This window comes from Scophthalmus maximus, chromosome 15 (assembly GCF_022379125.1).
Source record: "Scophthalmus maximus strain ysfricsl-2021 chromosome 15, ASM2237912v1, whole genome shotgun sequence".
NCBI classification, from domain to species: domain Eukaryota; kingdom Metazoa; phylum Chordata; class Actinopteri; order Pleuronectiformes; family Scophthalmidae; genus Scophthalmus; species Scophthalmus maximus.
The window spans coordinates 19,032,091-19,046,304 of NC_061529.1; the positions used below are offsets into that span (position 1 = coordinate 19,032,091).

At 42.2% G+C, this 14,214-nt stretch overlaps 1 protein-coding gene across 2 annotated transcripts; it reads left to right on the forward strand.

Annotated features, from left to right (window-relative positions):
* The first annotated feature begins 903 nt into the window (after positions 1-903).
* Positions 904-12,790, forward strand: kcnk5a (potassium channel, subfamily K, member 5a). 2 transcript variants are annotated; one of them, XM_047337795.1, is made up of 6 exons: positions 904-1,092; positions 1,266-1,390; positions 8,497-8,608; positions 8,826-8,992; positions 9,110-9,278; positions 9,479-12,790. In XM_047337795.1, the coding sequence occupies exons 4-6, from the start codon at positions 8,837-8,839 to the stop codon at positions 10,408-10,410; spliced, it is 1,257 nt and encodes a 418-aa protein (XP_047193751.1). In that variant the 5' UTR covers positions 904-1,092; positions 1,266-1,390; positions 8,497-8,608; positions 8,826-8,836; the 3' UTR covers positions 10,411-12,790. The 2 variants fall into 2 exon arrangements, with proteins under 2 accessions (XP_047193751.1, XP_035466383.1); XM_035610490.2 differs by having other exon boundaries at positions 904-1,390.
* Positions 12,791-14,214: the final 1,424 nt, after the last annotated feature.

A 14,214-nucleotide genomic window follows, 5' to 3' on the forward strand; every position in this document is an offset into this window, starting at 1 on the left:
AGAGAGGAGGAAACCTATATATAATATTTTGCAATTTAGTTAGTGTATTGTTGTACAGTATGCTATTTTATGACCTGCATATATACATGCAGCATATATACATATATTTGTTTTGTTTTTTGCAATAATATGATATTGTAAAGTTGGGCAGGACTATATAAGCACTATGGCCTTTCCCTTCTTCTTCTCGAACGCATCCTTGTTTTGAGTGATTTATCTGTTTGTGTTTTGTCTTTGTTTTTTTTATCTGATTTTTGTTTTTGTTGATGGTTCGAGATGAATTATAATCAATCAATCAAAGTTATATAATTATTTTACATGTCCTTACTTCACTTGTCTTCAATGCACACATATTTCTTGGTTTTGGGATCAATAAAATGCACCCATCTATCGATCTATTCATTTTTTGATTCGTGCATATCCTTGAATTCATTCTATTGAGGCGAGCAGAGGGACTTTTTACGACTTTAAGAGCAAACGATATTAAAGCACTTTTGTTTTAGTTTCCAAATTCCAGAGAGAGCGGGGGGGGGGGGGGGGGGGGGGGGGGGGGGGGGGGGGGGGGGGTAAAAGTTGGGTCAACTTAGGTTGTGATTTTCGGAACACTTGTTGAATTGCTGTGTTAAGAGTGAACCACGGACTGCGTATGAGCGGAGCGAACGCACACCTGTGGCTGTTGAACAGAAACGCGAACAGAGGGGGTGGGGGCCCTCGCTTGCTCCGGGTTTCTTGTGTTTGGTCGGGTGGTGGGGGGCGGATCTTCCCTTCCCCCCCCCCCCCCCCCCCCCCCCCCCCCCCCCCCCCCCCCCCCCCCGCGCCCCGCCCCCCCGGGTCGCTCGGAGTCGGGTACTTGTCTCGCTGCGCACGTGGAGCGAGCAGCCACTATTCACGGCCGTAGCACTGCGCGCGCTCTGACCGCCCCCCCCCCCCCCGCCGAATCGCCTCCCACCGCCGCGCCGTTCACGTCTCGAGCCCGATGCTGTCCGCGGCGGCGCGTCCCCGCCGTCTTTCTTGTGAGCCGCCGCGCGGAGGGAGAAGCACTTTAGTGAGCCCAACAGACCTGCCGGGAATGAGCCCCGCGTAACTCCTCGGGTATTGTTGTCTCTCACCCCCTCCTCTTTTCCCCCTGGCTCTCTCCCTCTCTCTCTCTCTGAACCCCCTCCTGTCCCGCGCTCTCTCCCAAGTTGAGTCACTGCACAGAAGTATGGTAGATAAAGGCCCCCTGTTGACTTCTGCCATTATTTTTTACCTGTCCATTGGGGCAGCGATTTTTCAAGTCCTGGAGGAGCCCAATTGGAAGCAGGCTGCGAAGACGTATAGTGACCAGAGGGACAAAATACTTGAGGACTATCCTTGTCTGACGAAAGATGACTTGGACAAAATACTAGAGGTATGGAAAGTTCTTCAACTTCTTCTTCCTCCTCCAACAGCTGTTTTTTCAAAGTGAATCCGTGTGTTTTGGGCCCAACTCCTGAACGGAGCGACGCGCGAGGGGCCTAATGAGCCTCAGCTGCTGCGGTTCCTGGCTCCCGCCGAACAAACACCGAGCACGCGCCTCCGGGGCAGGACGCGGTGTCGGTGCGCGGTTCATCTTGGTAGGGTCAACGCACCGCCGCGGCGCGGCCCGCCGCAGACATCGCCCCCTCTCTTACCCCGCGGGTCCATTGGTTAATGGGGGGGGTCCTTGTTTGAAATTACCGCGGCGACCGTGTCCTCTCCGTGTAGAGTCGTCGGGCTGCGCTCCCGATAACCGGGCGCAGCCGCAAGGGACCTGGTGTTCCATTGCCAGTGTCTTATCCAAATTGCAATTCTTTAACCAGTAGTAAAAAAAAAATCTGGTGCCATTGACCTTTTTTTTTTTTACTGTCTGCACTGTTTGAACCCACAGTACAGAAACGCTCACTGTGGCTTCCACAGGTGTGTGTGTGTGTGTGTGTGTGTCCACTCCCACTTTATGACTTAAAAATATGTTTTTTTGAAAGTTGCTGTTCGGGTTTGAGGAGTAGATACAGTAGTGTGTGCAAGACTGGATTTGCAGTGGTACCTGCAACAACCTATCTCAGAGGAATCCTTATGTGCACCAGTAACACTGTTCCTTTCTCCAAAGACAAGGATATTGGGTGTGTATACACACAAATACACACACAGGAACAACACAAAGATTTCTGTATACACACAGGTTTTGTCGTCGCCCCCCCCCCCCCCCCCCCCCCCCCCCCCCCCATAGGTTGTATTGTGTTTTGGATTCGTGACTAGAGACATGTCTCAACCGGTCTCCCTTTTTGGGCCCACTTCAGTATTGGGGAGTCAACCCCCACCGCCTCTGCCCCTTTCCCCCACCTCCTGCTTCCTTCATCGGCAGGACTGAAAGTGATATGTCCCCGAACCTCCCCCCACTCATGGCACCTCTGTGACAGCCAAATACCTGCAACGGCCAAATCTGCTTCAGGACCATAAACATAGAGTGATCCGGGAACTATACCTTTGGCACTCGGGTCAAAATCTTAAAGAGGCCATTCTATTTCCTGCTCCTCTGCTCCCTCTTAGTGACAAAGACCACTTAATATCTTGTGTGTGTGTTGGGTGGGGTTCATGCATTGTCAGAAGATGATATGAAATCATGTTTGCCTCCTTAGCCCTCCTTACAAAGACAGTTGAGTTATCACGTTGCTATCGTTTTCTACACGTGCAGTCTCCCAGTATTTTTTCTGCTTGTCTGAAGTTTGGCGAGACACCTGTTCCAAAGGCTTTGGAGTCAGTATATTAAAACAGAGAAACGTGCCGCATGTTTCCATCGAGTTGGCTTTAACAGCCACATTCGTGTTAGCATCTGAAATTCTATTGGGTTTCCACTGTGGAAACTATGCGCGGCTTGTTAACAATTAAAATATATAAGCGGGGCCTAACAAGAGAAGGCGACACTGTTGTAAAAAAGTGAAGAGTTCTCTCTGTTTTATTAACAATGAGTTTACTATTAACTACGGGACCCTTGAAGTGGTCACACTTTAAAGATTGTATTTTATGGCCTGTCACTGTTGCCCCTTAGGAAGCGGTCATAAAAACTCAGTGGGGGCTGGGAGCAGAATGCATATCACCCTACCATACTACCCTAAACTATACTGAGAAGCATGTATGTTTATCTCAGTTGTTTTGTTTTTTTGAAACTGTTAAGGAGGTGTTGATTCAACTGTATGGTAATTTTGAAAGCTGGTACCTGTGCTGCTGTTGACCTGTGCTGCTTTAATATGAAGAGGTCTCCTCTGTTTTTTCGCATGACCTCAACGCCGTGTCAACTCAAGTGGGAGCCTTCAAAAAGATCATGTAATCATCCATTCAGTTGTGAGTCAAAGCCAAAAGCACTTATTAAAACATCTGCAAATCATACAAATGAGGAAAATTTAAATAAGGAATTGGCCCAATTTTTATCTGATATAGACATTCTCTGAGAATACGGGCTTTCTTCTCCTGAATATAGGTGATAAGAAAATATTCAAATCCAACTCTAAAGAAAACACTGCAGCCACGTGTCCCAGTTTTATGCTGAAGGAAACCTCCAGCAGCTTTTATAATATTAGAAAATAATGATTTTGATTAGTTTTTAGGTTTTTTTTCAAGTTACCTGTCACGAGTCAAACCGTAACCGGTGATGCATGCTTTCAATTAGCCTTTTGCCTCGGCGCCGCTTCTCTCCGCACGTGTGCCGCCTTTTGACTTTTCTGAGGGACATTGATTTGATTTCACTTGCGTGCATGAGACTACAAAAGCTGCTCCAGTGTTCCCCAACGCACATGACTTGGAAGATCACGTTTGTGTGGTCAAAGCAGATTTCACAAAGACTTCTTATCAATAACCCTGCTGTCACAGGCTTCAAGTGAACAAGGCCCCTGGTCAGAGGGGGAAGCACAAATAAATGAAGTGGCACAGTGTTTTGGGGGATAGTTAACTTTGTCATGTGCCGAGGTTACTGCGGTTCCGGTTTGAAATAGCAAAGTCTCTTTTCCTCTTTTGAAGAGTGTAGGAAAAGAATTTAGTTCTGGAAGGTAGCAGTGGATTTTACTATCACGAGTTGAGGTTTAAGGCAATTAATTCGCAAGACAGAAATGTCGTCATTGTGTTCAATTAGATTTTTCTCCAGGCCCAGATCACCGCGTGTACTTTTCCAATGTCACTACACTGCTCAGGGGGTTAACATAGTTTTTTGCCTATGAACTAGCAAGAATGCCTAACCAAATTTTGAGTTTGATTGACTGTTAATCAACTCAACTCGCCAAAGACTGCACATGGCGCGTTAATGGAGCAAGTCTGGCAAATTCATGCAGTATTAACAGTGTGATTTAATGTTAACAATCTGTTAACCAGATGTAACATAAGAATCTGTCTAGGGATTTTACAGCGCGGCCATTTACGTCTTTACCAAACGGTCATAATTTGTCTGCACTTTGTCTTAATTAACATCAGTTTCTTGTTAATCTCACACCTTCCTGGATTTTACATCTCTTGCGAAGCATATCTAATCTTTGATTGGTGCATACAGTGAAATATATTGTTTTCGTGGAGGCATTGTTTGCGACCCATCCACCTCCACGCCAGAAATCAATACAAATGACATGGAGGACCTCATTGTTTGGAAGTCGGTCAATCCTGCACACACGCAGCTTTTGCTTGTGTGCTGGAAGTGGAAAAACACAGAGGGTCTGGATTGGTATTCTAGACCGCCAGCTGTCCTGATAACAGTTGGGAGTTTGACACTGTTCTTTGGCTATCAGAATGTGGCAGCGCTAACCGCTAATCCTGCAGTTAAGCAATAGTTTCACTGCCTCAGAAGAAAAGGGAATCCTTCACTTGAGGAGTGAGGCACAAACTCTGATCATTGAATTTGTGTGACATTTTAAGGTTTGGCTGCACCATATTGTTGCTTTCAATATGAATGGAACTTCATGCATTTCATATCACATATATTCACATGTGCAAGCCACAGCTTTAAAAAAGTGGCTGAGAGTTGATTTCTGTAGCACTGTGACCATATTCCAAAGTGTGTATGCTCAACGGGTAAACTATCATTGCAAAGTTATTCATTTTGTGTCAGCAAATATCACACATCAAATGGAAAAAAATCCCAAAGGTCCTCAGAGGTCTTGCAGACATTTTTATGACTGTTTCTGTTTTACACTCTGTCATTTTCTCTCGCCAGTGCTGACATCATCAGATTTTTAGCAACCAGTGCGTTTTTTTAAGGAACTGCAAGCTTTATTTCATGTTGTGCTTTTACCAGCCCAGGTCCTAAAAGTGATACATCACAGTCTAATCTTTGTCATTTCATTATTAAAGTTTGCACCTATAATTTATAGTCTATGGTTTGATAGTCCTGACCATAAAATCTGAATGGCTACAACTAAATCTGATTTTAAGGATCACTTTTGATTATTGTGAAATGTACATTGCAACTCATGGACTCTGAAGTGACGCTTTTAGATGTCTTGTTGTGTTCCAATAATGGCAGAAAACTCAAAGATATTAAAATACCTATTATGATATTTAAAAAAGAAGTCATCAACTGTTGAATAATTGTTAGGCTTTAACTTTTGTCATAGCAAGGATATCTTACTTCCATATTTTCTGCTACTTCAGTAATGCACGTGTCAGTACTGAGTACGTGTCAGTATGACGTTCATCATCAGTTAGCTGAGAAAGTCTTTGTCTGTGGTTTCAAAGCTTTTCAGATATTTCCCCTCTCTGTTCCATTTGTCATGCACCAGTCATCCCTCTTGGCACAGTGCTGTTTTGCTAAAGAAATTATTTGCAGAGATTTATATCTGCTGAATTTATTACCATGGTTGGTGAATTATTTGTTGTTATTTCCATTTTTTTTATTTCATTTTTATCATCCAGAACTAACTTTGACATTGATTGGAGAAACAGTTTGAGAAGCATCTTATGTAGGTGCTTGTTTTCCCAAGGCTGTTGGAGACTGGGTTGCTCCTCTTTAACACTTTATTCCACCTATTCCATATTTTTTATAAATTGTCCAGCAAACATGTATCGACATGTAGCCGTGGGTTAACATCATAGTGTCCAGATATCAGATTTGTGAAGAAGCCAGTGTAACAACTTCCTCCTGAGCTTTTTTGGACTCACTTTGGCACTTTGTGGTCGCAAGGAAAACAAACTACTTCTCCTTCCTGGCTTGTGTCAGTAAAGTCAAGTCAGTTCAATTGTAGCAACATATATATATATTATATTTTATTATTCTTTTTTTTATCCACAAGTTAACATTTAACCTCTACAGTCTACCTTTGTTTTAAAGGTCATATTGCTTGTCTCTCTCCTATGTGTTAGCTTGCAATCTGTTCTAATTGCATTCCTATTAATCAGCATTTTGCATCTCTGAAACTTCAGCACATTATTGTCTGACAGACAGACTGATCATGTGCATGTAGCCCTCATTAGGCCTGAGTAAGGTGCAGAACACACAGTCCACAGACTTGACCCACAAATATAACATTTGTCACTTTTCCTGTTTTCCACATGGCAAACAAACGATGCAACAGTCATGACTGGGGGAGGACGTGGGAGGTGGTTTAAATTTCATATTGGCTGCAATGGAGGATCCAGCTGTTATTATTCACTTAAAAACTTGAGTGGAAATGCTGAATATTCGGGAAAGAGAGAAAAAAATCTCAATATTGCAAACATTTTTAAATGTGAGATTTGAAAAGCAAATAAAGGTAAATGTGACCTTGTGGAATTGAAACAGATTCTATAAATGTATGTGGACATACAGAATTCGCATTACTTAAATGTCACTAAAGCTTCTGCTCTGGAATAGACCAAAAATGGCGGCTGACATCAGGCATGTGTGGACCAATGAAGAGATTGTATTCTCTAAATGCATAGGAAAGGTGCTTCAATGCTTCCTTTCCTATCTCCTTTAGCATACGGTACACTGGACCTTCCTATGCAAAAGGAAAGGAGAAATAGACGCCCCACAATTCATTGCGGCAGCGATATTTAATGTGACATGCCATGCACGGACATAAACAATTAAATCTGAAGTAGAAGTTTGAATGTACATGAATTGTATGAATATGACTCTGAAGGGGAGGCATGTCATCATCTAAGTAACGCTGCCTATGGACTGCAGGAATATCAAGTTGCTCGTCATCAAAGGTTCAGAGGTTAAGGCCAAACAACAGAACAGAAGTTTGGTCGTAAAGTTCCCAGTGAATATCGAATGACGGTATTTTTTTTTCTTAATATCCATCCCTGTAGTTTACCTCATGCATACAGCAGTCATCACAGATGCTGTCACGAGGACTGGCAAATGTAAACGTGTACAGTTACCCCCCTCCACTGAGGTTTTTCCTCTTTAATTTCTGGTCATGGTTTGAACACAAACTTGGGCATCACGGCTGTCAGCTTGAAGCCCAGTGGAAAAACTGTTGTTTCAGCAGACAAAAGAATGGCCTCCCCTCGCGCTGGTAATTACACTGCAGAACTGTCACAGACCTGTTATTATTAAAGAGCGAAGCATCTTCTAGTACTTAAGGCGTTATGAGAATTTTGCCAACCCCTGCACTTTGCACCCCCCACCCCCCTTCCATCACATTTGGAGAAAGAATAACTTTGGTGTGGGAGCAATGGCACACATGGCCAAGTGTTTGCGAATACCCAAGAGGGACGTTTCAGTTTCTGTTGTGGCTGGTCAAGCACACATTTGGTCGGGAATGATATAGGCATTTTCTGTCTCCTCTGGATTGCAACACTAAAACTTCGTCGCAAGACTGAGCCAATGCATTTCATGCTCAAGGTGGTTGGAGACTAATTTTGCCTGTGGTTTAAGCACAACATGATACAGCTCTCCTGTATCAGCAACCACTGATTAACCTTTTTTTTTCTCCAAATTTCACTGTGTTTATGCAAAAGCTGTTTAGGGATGCAGCACTTGCCTTCCTGTTTCCATACCAAAGTAAGCAGTGTTTGGAACTACTGAGCCCCCAGGTTAAAGGCAACTCTCCAGGGTGCCTCGAGTGTGGTTTCAGCTCATCAGTGTTACTTGAGATATGATCGTCACATCGCAGGAAGGATATGGTGGAAGAAAAGGAGCTTGCGCATAACAAACTTCCCGTGTTAATTTTGCTAAGCCAGATTCGGCTTTTATAACTGCCAGTGTTTCCTCTAGTGTTTTTTTAAAACTCTGTCCAGGTTTCACTCGGATGTTAGCACGCACGCCAAGGGCTAGCTCCTCTCAAAACACAAGCACCTACAGCGCTACGTCGTTGTTTCTTGTCATGTCAAAATAAAAGCCCTCGCAAAGTCGTGTAATTGCGACTTCATGAAATTTCATAAAATTCTGTAGGAGCGGCGGCAATAATTTTGCAGCGGTGGTCCGCCGCTCCAAAATGAACGTGTCCATCTTGGTTTCTTTAAATTTATTTATTCCTCTTTTAAATTGATCTCCATTTTTCTAAGTTGAGATCTTTATTTCCTTGTCCTCAGGTGGTGTCCGATGCTGCGGGCCAGGGGGTCACTATTACTGGCAGTAAGACCTTCAACAACTGGAACTGGCCAAATGCTGTCATCTTTGCTGCCACGGTTATCACCACCATCGGTAAGTGCTCTTTGTGATTCAGGATTTTTCTTAATGTTCACATTAAAATGATTTAGCAATGTTGTTCTAGTCAACATAGGCATGCACTGGGCTATCGGGGAGACTTTCAACACAGTCTAAATTAATTTTCCCTTCTAAGGAGTCAGTTTTTTAAGCATGACAGTGTTGTTTTGCCTATACATGGCTCTAACAACCTAAACCATTTTTATTTTTAAAGGGTATGGCAACATGGCCCCCAAAACGTCAGCAGGCCGTGTATTTTGCATCTTCTACGGGCTCTTTGGTGTGCCTTTGTGTCTTACCTGGATCAGTGAGCTGGGCAAGTTCTTCGGTGGCAGAGCCAAGCACCTGGGCCAATATCTCACCAAGAAAGGATTTTCACTGGTAAGTTGAAGGACCTTTTTGTTTTCTTACATTTCTGGTAGAAAAAAAAAAGAAATCACCACTCTATGGTATAAAATCGTCACATGAACTAACTTGTTTCCTTTTTCTTTTTTCCAGAGAAAGGCTCAATTTACCTGCACAGCTATTTTTCTCCTCTGGGGCGTCCTGGTCCATTTAGTACTTCCACCGTTTGTATTCATGTCCCAGGAGGGCTGGACGTACATCGAAGGCTTGTACTTCTCATTTGTCACCTTGACCACAATTGGCTTTGGGGACTTGGTAGCTGGTAAGTTGAGAAATAAGCCAGAAAACCTGTAGTTTAAAGCAGCCCCCACCTTGATTCTTTGGATATATATCATTTGCAAGTAATTTTTTTAATCTGTTGTTTTAATCACATTTAAATTGCACACGGATGGCAAGGGAATTGATTGCAGGCCAGAGCTTTTTTCATTTAAATGACCCTTGACCATTTTCTTTATTCCATAGGTGTGGAACCGAATAAAGAATACCCAACTCTGTACCGTTACTTTGTGGAAGTGTGGATTTATCTGGGGTTGGCCTGGCTCTCTTTGTTCTTCAACTGGAAAGTGCGGATGGTTATTGAAGCTCACAAGGCACTGAAGAAACGCCGCAAGCTGCGCAAGCTGTCTCTCGACGAGCTCCGGCACTACAAAGAGTCGCACAAGGCTGCCCTTCGCTTGCCACCCTCTCCTAATGACGTCAACATCTTCAGCTTTCTGTCAAAGAAGCAGCAAGGCTACAACGATTTGATTAAGCAGATTGGCACGAAAAAAGATGACAGAATCATTGGCAACACTGGTAACTCCACTGATAAAGCCAAAGATGCTAATCGCTCCCGGAGTTGCAATGACGCTCCCTTGTTAAACACCATCCTCAGTTTTGACCGCTCGCCACGCCAAAAGAGACGCTACAGTTTCAGTGACCGCGTCACTGTTGCTTTTTCAAAGTCCAAGAACTACCTGCTGGGCTCAGACAATGGTCTTCTGCTAACAGAAGATCAAGTAGAGGGTGACCTAGAACTAGACCAGGACCAAATGTTTGAGAACCAACTTGACAAGGACGTGGACCTTGAGAAACGAGGAGTGGGTGACTGTGGACCAGGTGGTCGGAGGACTTGGGACTCTAAGGAGTACCATCCACTGACATTCCAAAATGCAAACATAACTTTTATTGATGAGGAAAACTTCCTCAGCAATAACTTGGAGGAGGAGGATGATGACGATTCCAAAGCAAAAATATCTATTACCACATGTGATGAAAACATTGAAACGAATTCCAAGGAGGAGCAGAGTTCTGAATCTGAAGGGTCCGTGTTCACTAGTGACGGTTCAGAACACAGCCACTCGTATGAGACACTAGTAGAGGAATATGCAAAGGAAGAAAATACAGAATCGTGAGGAATTACAAGTCTTAAACTCATAAGTCAATGCAACTCACCGGTCATCTGTTTTTGACTTGGTTGGCATTGAAGTATATATATTCTGACACTTCCAAGATCAAATTTCAAATCAATGTTTCCATGAAGATACACATCATTTTGCCCATTTGATTTTAAAAGTCTAGCTTCCTGTAAACTCTAGAACAAATGATGTTTAACATCATATCAGATATGGACTACAGAGCATGACATGTAACCCCACGTCTGCTCTATTTCAGTTTTTTTTATACGGTTTGAGAAATGATATGCCACACATTTTATTGTAATATCCAAAACAATAACTATTTACAATGAGTGCTTTTTTCAACTCATGGGTTGATAGGGAATTATGTGGGAATGTATTTGATTTTCCCAGAGTTTCTTCTATTCATATTCACCATATTGGTGTTTTAATAATATTTATTAAAATGAAGGACATTGAAGCTTTTTATTTTAAAAAACTACATGGGTTTATGTCTCCCATTGCACAATTCCACCAAATGAGGACAGTAAAAAGTCCACTCCATTGCAGATTGTCTGTTTAAAACCTGAGCCAAACATTTTTCCTTGAAGAAAATGTTATTTAAGAAAGGGTTTTGGGCCAATCCCTACTTTTTAACTTTGGTATTTCATTTTTTTATTTTGTGAAGTCCTTGATCATTTGTTTTGTGCGATTTCTGTTCTTTGTTTTTTGTTTGTACTGTATGCAACAGAATTTTGACTGCATTAGATATCATCAGAGATGGGTAGGCAACATCTGAGTCCTGGAACCAACTTGGAGCAAACTGCTCGAGACGCACTAAAGTCCGGACATTTTCCTGAGTTCCTCTGGAGGGGTTGGATTTGAGAACACAAATGTCCACAAATATTGTTTCGGCCATTGTCCTGAACTTTTGCTGCCAGCCCCCTGGTAAAATTTCAGGAGATTGTCCGAGCGAGCCAATGCGAGAATTCAGCGGTCATCTTGATGACTGTAAACCAAAACACTGCTTCCTGCAGTGAAATTAATTTCATATCCCGCCTCCTGCTTTTTTGCCCAATGTTCCTGCTGTGTTCGCCATATGTAAATGGAAATTGTCCGGACATTAACGGTCATATGTGAAAGCGGCCCTAACAAATCATTCATGTCATATGCAGAGAAATATTTATGGTATAATCTGCATTAACTGCCAGTTATTGTTTTTTTTCCCCTACTGTACGCCTCTGTTCCAAGCTGTTAGGACTCCTGTAACGTCAGCTTTGCATTGTGACGCCTGTCAGAATATTGGTTTTGTCAACACATATCATCCGCGTGTCATATGTCCAATCTGCAGCTTCTGGTTCCTTCTACCATGGCAGTGCATGATGTGAATGAAACAGTATTCTCACTCTGTCTCCCTTGCACCCTTTCATTTCATTGTTTGCCATGTAAATGTTGGCTGAAAGCCCATCAGTAGCCACAAACACAGCTCAGGACATGGCCTTGCTACTTGTTTGCCTTCGGGGGCTCACACTGGCATGAATGACTGAAGTACCGCTCATGACTGGCAGCCAAGGTTAACCTGTAACAGATCAATGGTCTCTTGACGTATGTTTTTGTCTTGAGGGGACATCGGCAGTCAATTATTGTATAGTATATACCTTTACCCTGTACTCTCTCTCAAAATATTATGTTCGTTGCTTTTCAGTCTAACCCACTGCCTTTTGCACAAATTTAAAAATTTTAACACAAAAAACCTTTTAACAGTATTAGTTGGAATGGCACACCTTGAATTTAAAACCAGTCTCCTCATTCATACCAGATTCAGTAGTGTTGGAAATTCTACTCCAACATTTCTCAATTTTTTTCGTGAATACTTGGGCTACACCATGCCAACTCCTAATTCAGCCTTACAGATGACTGCTGTTAAATGAAAATGTCTTAAATCCACTGCAAAGCAGAGGACATGCAGTAAAATAAAATATCTGTTGAATGTACTTTGCAGTGACTTTCTGGGAAGGTATAATCTTTCTCACTCTGTTTTTTTTTCTCTTTGTTTTCCTCTTGTGTATTTCATCATTGGTTACTGGTCACTGCTGTATTTCCATTTCCCCCTTCACATTTCCACTGGTTTTTCTGGACGCCTTAAGTGCTGCATTGTGATGCAGGCATGGTACTTGTCTGGACTGAAGCATGTCTCTTGATCTTAAACTAAAAACAGGTTTGGCTGGTTTAACTAATTGTCCAACTTTAGTTTTCTTGTGAAAGTTGCTCCATTGTGTTAAAAACTCCAATATAGTTTTGTTGTAAGGTGTTTTTTATGATTAAATTATTCATGTTTGTATATTAATTCCAAACAAAACTGTATATTTCATGTAAAATAAACATTTAATAAAATTTAGATTTTTTTGTGTTATCATTACATTATATTTGAACACATGAAGTTGAGGTCATTTGTCATACTAGTGAGCAGTTGTACAAAGTGCCTCTGGTTGACATCTTCCAAAAGTGATGAAGGAACACTGATTTTATCTCAGGTTGGATCATGAAAAAAACAAAACTGCATGTCAGCTAGGTTAACATGCTGATGTTAGCATTTTGACATTTGAAAGAAACACAGAAGGCAGGGAGGGTCTAAAAAGATGCTATGGAGTCATTTAATGGGATAAGTTATGGATCAATTTGGGATTCAAAGTCAGAATATTGGCCTATGCTGCATCTATTTTGGTCATCTGTGAATCCTGCAAGTTTATGGAAGTGCTTGTATTTGCCCAGAAGTGCAAGAAAAACTTATTGTTGTACTTTACTCGAGTTGAGTCACAAATTCAGAATTCAATTGTTCAAAAGTACCTGTTTTCCTGTAGAAGGCTAATTGTTATGAAACTACAGACCTGATTTAGTTTGCACAGTATTGTATTAACTTATCATAGTGACACCTGGCATTGGTCATTACATGCACGCGCGCGCACACCTCTCAAGGTCATGCTGTTAAGTGAACCATACAGTGACGGGAGCAGAAAGCTGACATGCAAACATGGCAATGGCAGTAACAACAACACTGGATAATCAGTAATATTCTGTTGGCTACACAAACTGGGTGAATTCCAGCAAACTGGCCACAGTAGATGTAGTCAGTCAGTTGACTGGATTGCAGGTAGATTTAAAATAAATGTGAAGCCAATGAAGTAAGGCTATTGACATCCACTGATCTGCAAAGAAGAGGCTAAACATAAACAGAGCAGAAGAATTCACTTCAGAGACCTGTCCATGTTATGTTCTTACAAGTGTTCAGGAGCAAATTAGATCGATCTAACACATACTGTCTATGGAGTTACTGCCTCTCAGTCTGGTTAAAAAATGACTAACGGTTTAAAAATCAACAATGGAAACATTTGACTTAACATTTCGACCGTCAATGTTTGACTGGAATTGGTGGCGTTACAGGACTTTCGCCCTTATAAATGTTCAGTGTTGAGGCCTTAACTGATGATGGTTACTGAACCAGACTAAAGACAGGGCTCACTGTGAAAATGTGCTGAGCCTGGTGGAAACCGGGACGTCTCCTGTTTCTGTGGGATTCCAGGCGCAACTTAAACCCACCCTCATTTGTGTCTTCAACTTCCTCACTGTCAAAGTCTGATCCTTTATGTAGAGCTGATCAAGCCATTGTTGTTTAATTCTACCAAATTAATCCTCTTTTATATTGTTTGGGGTATTTTTTGTATGGATGTCGCGATCATCGTAAGCCCTTAAAACAGTCTTCTTCAAACTGTGGCTCCCTTTTCTTGGTAATGTCCATATGTTCGACATACATCACTCATGACT

What these genes read in the sequence shown, in the direction of transcription:
- kcnk5a (XM_035610490.2), top strand. Translation starts at nt 1,205, where the DNA reads ATGGTAGATAAAGGCCCCCTGTTGACTTCTGCCATTATTTTTTACCTG. An exon ending in CCAAGAAAGGATTTTCACTG is followed by an intron (nt 8,993 to 9,109) that starts GTAAGTTGAAGG and finishes TCTTTTTTCCAG; the next exon opens with AGAAAGGCTCAATTTACCTG. An exon ending in CTTTGGGGACTTGGTAGCTG is followed by an intron (nt 9,279 to 9,478) that starts GTAAGTTGAGAA and finishes TTTATTCCATAG; the next exon opens with GTGTGGAACCGAATAAAGAA.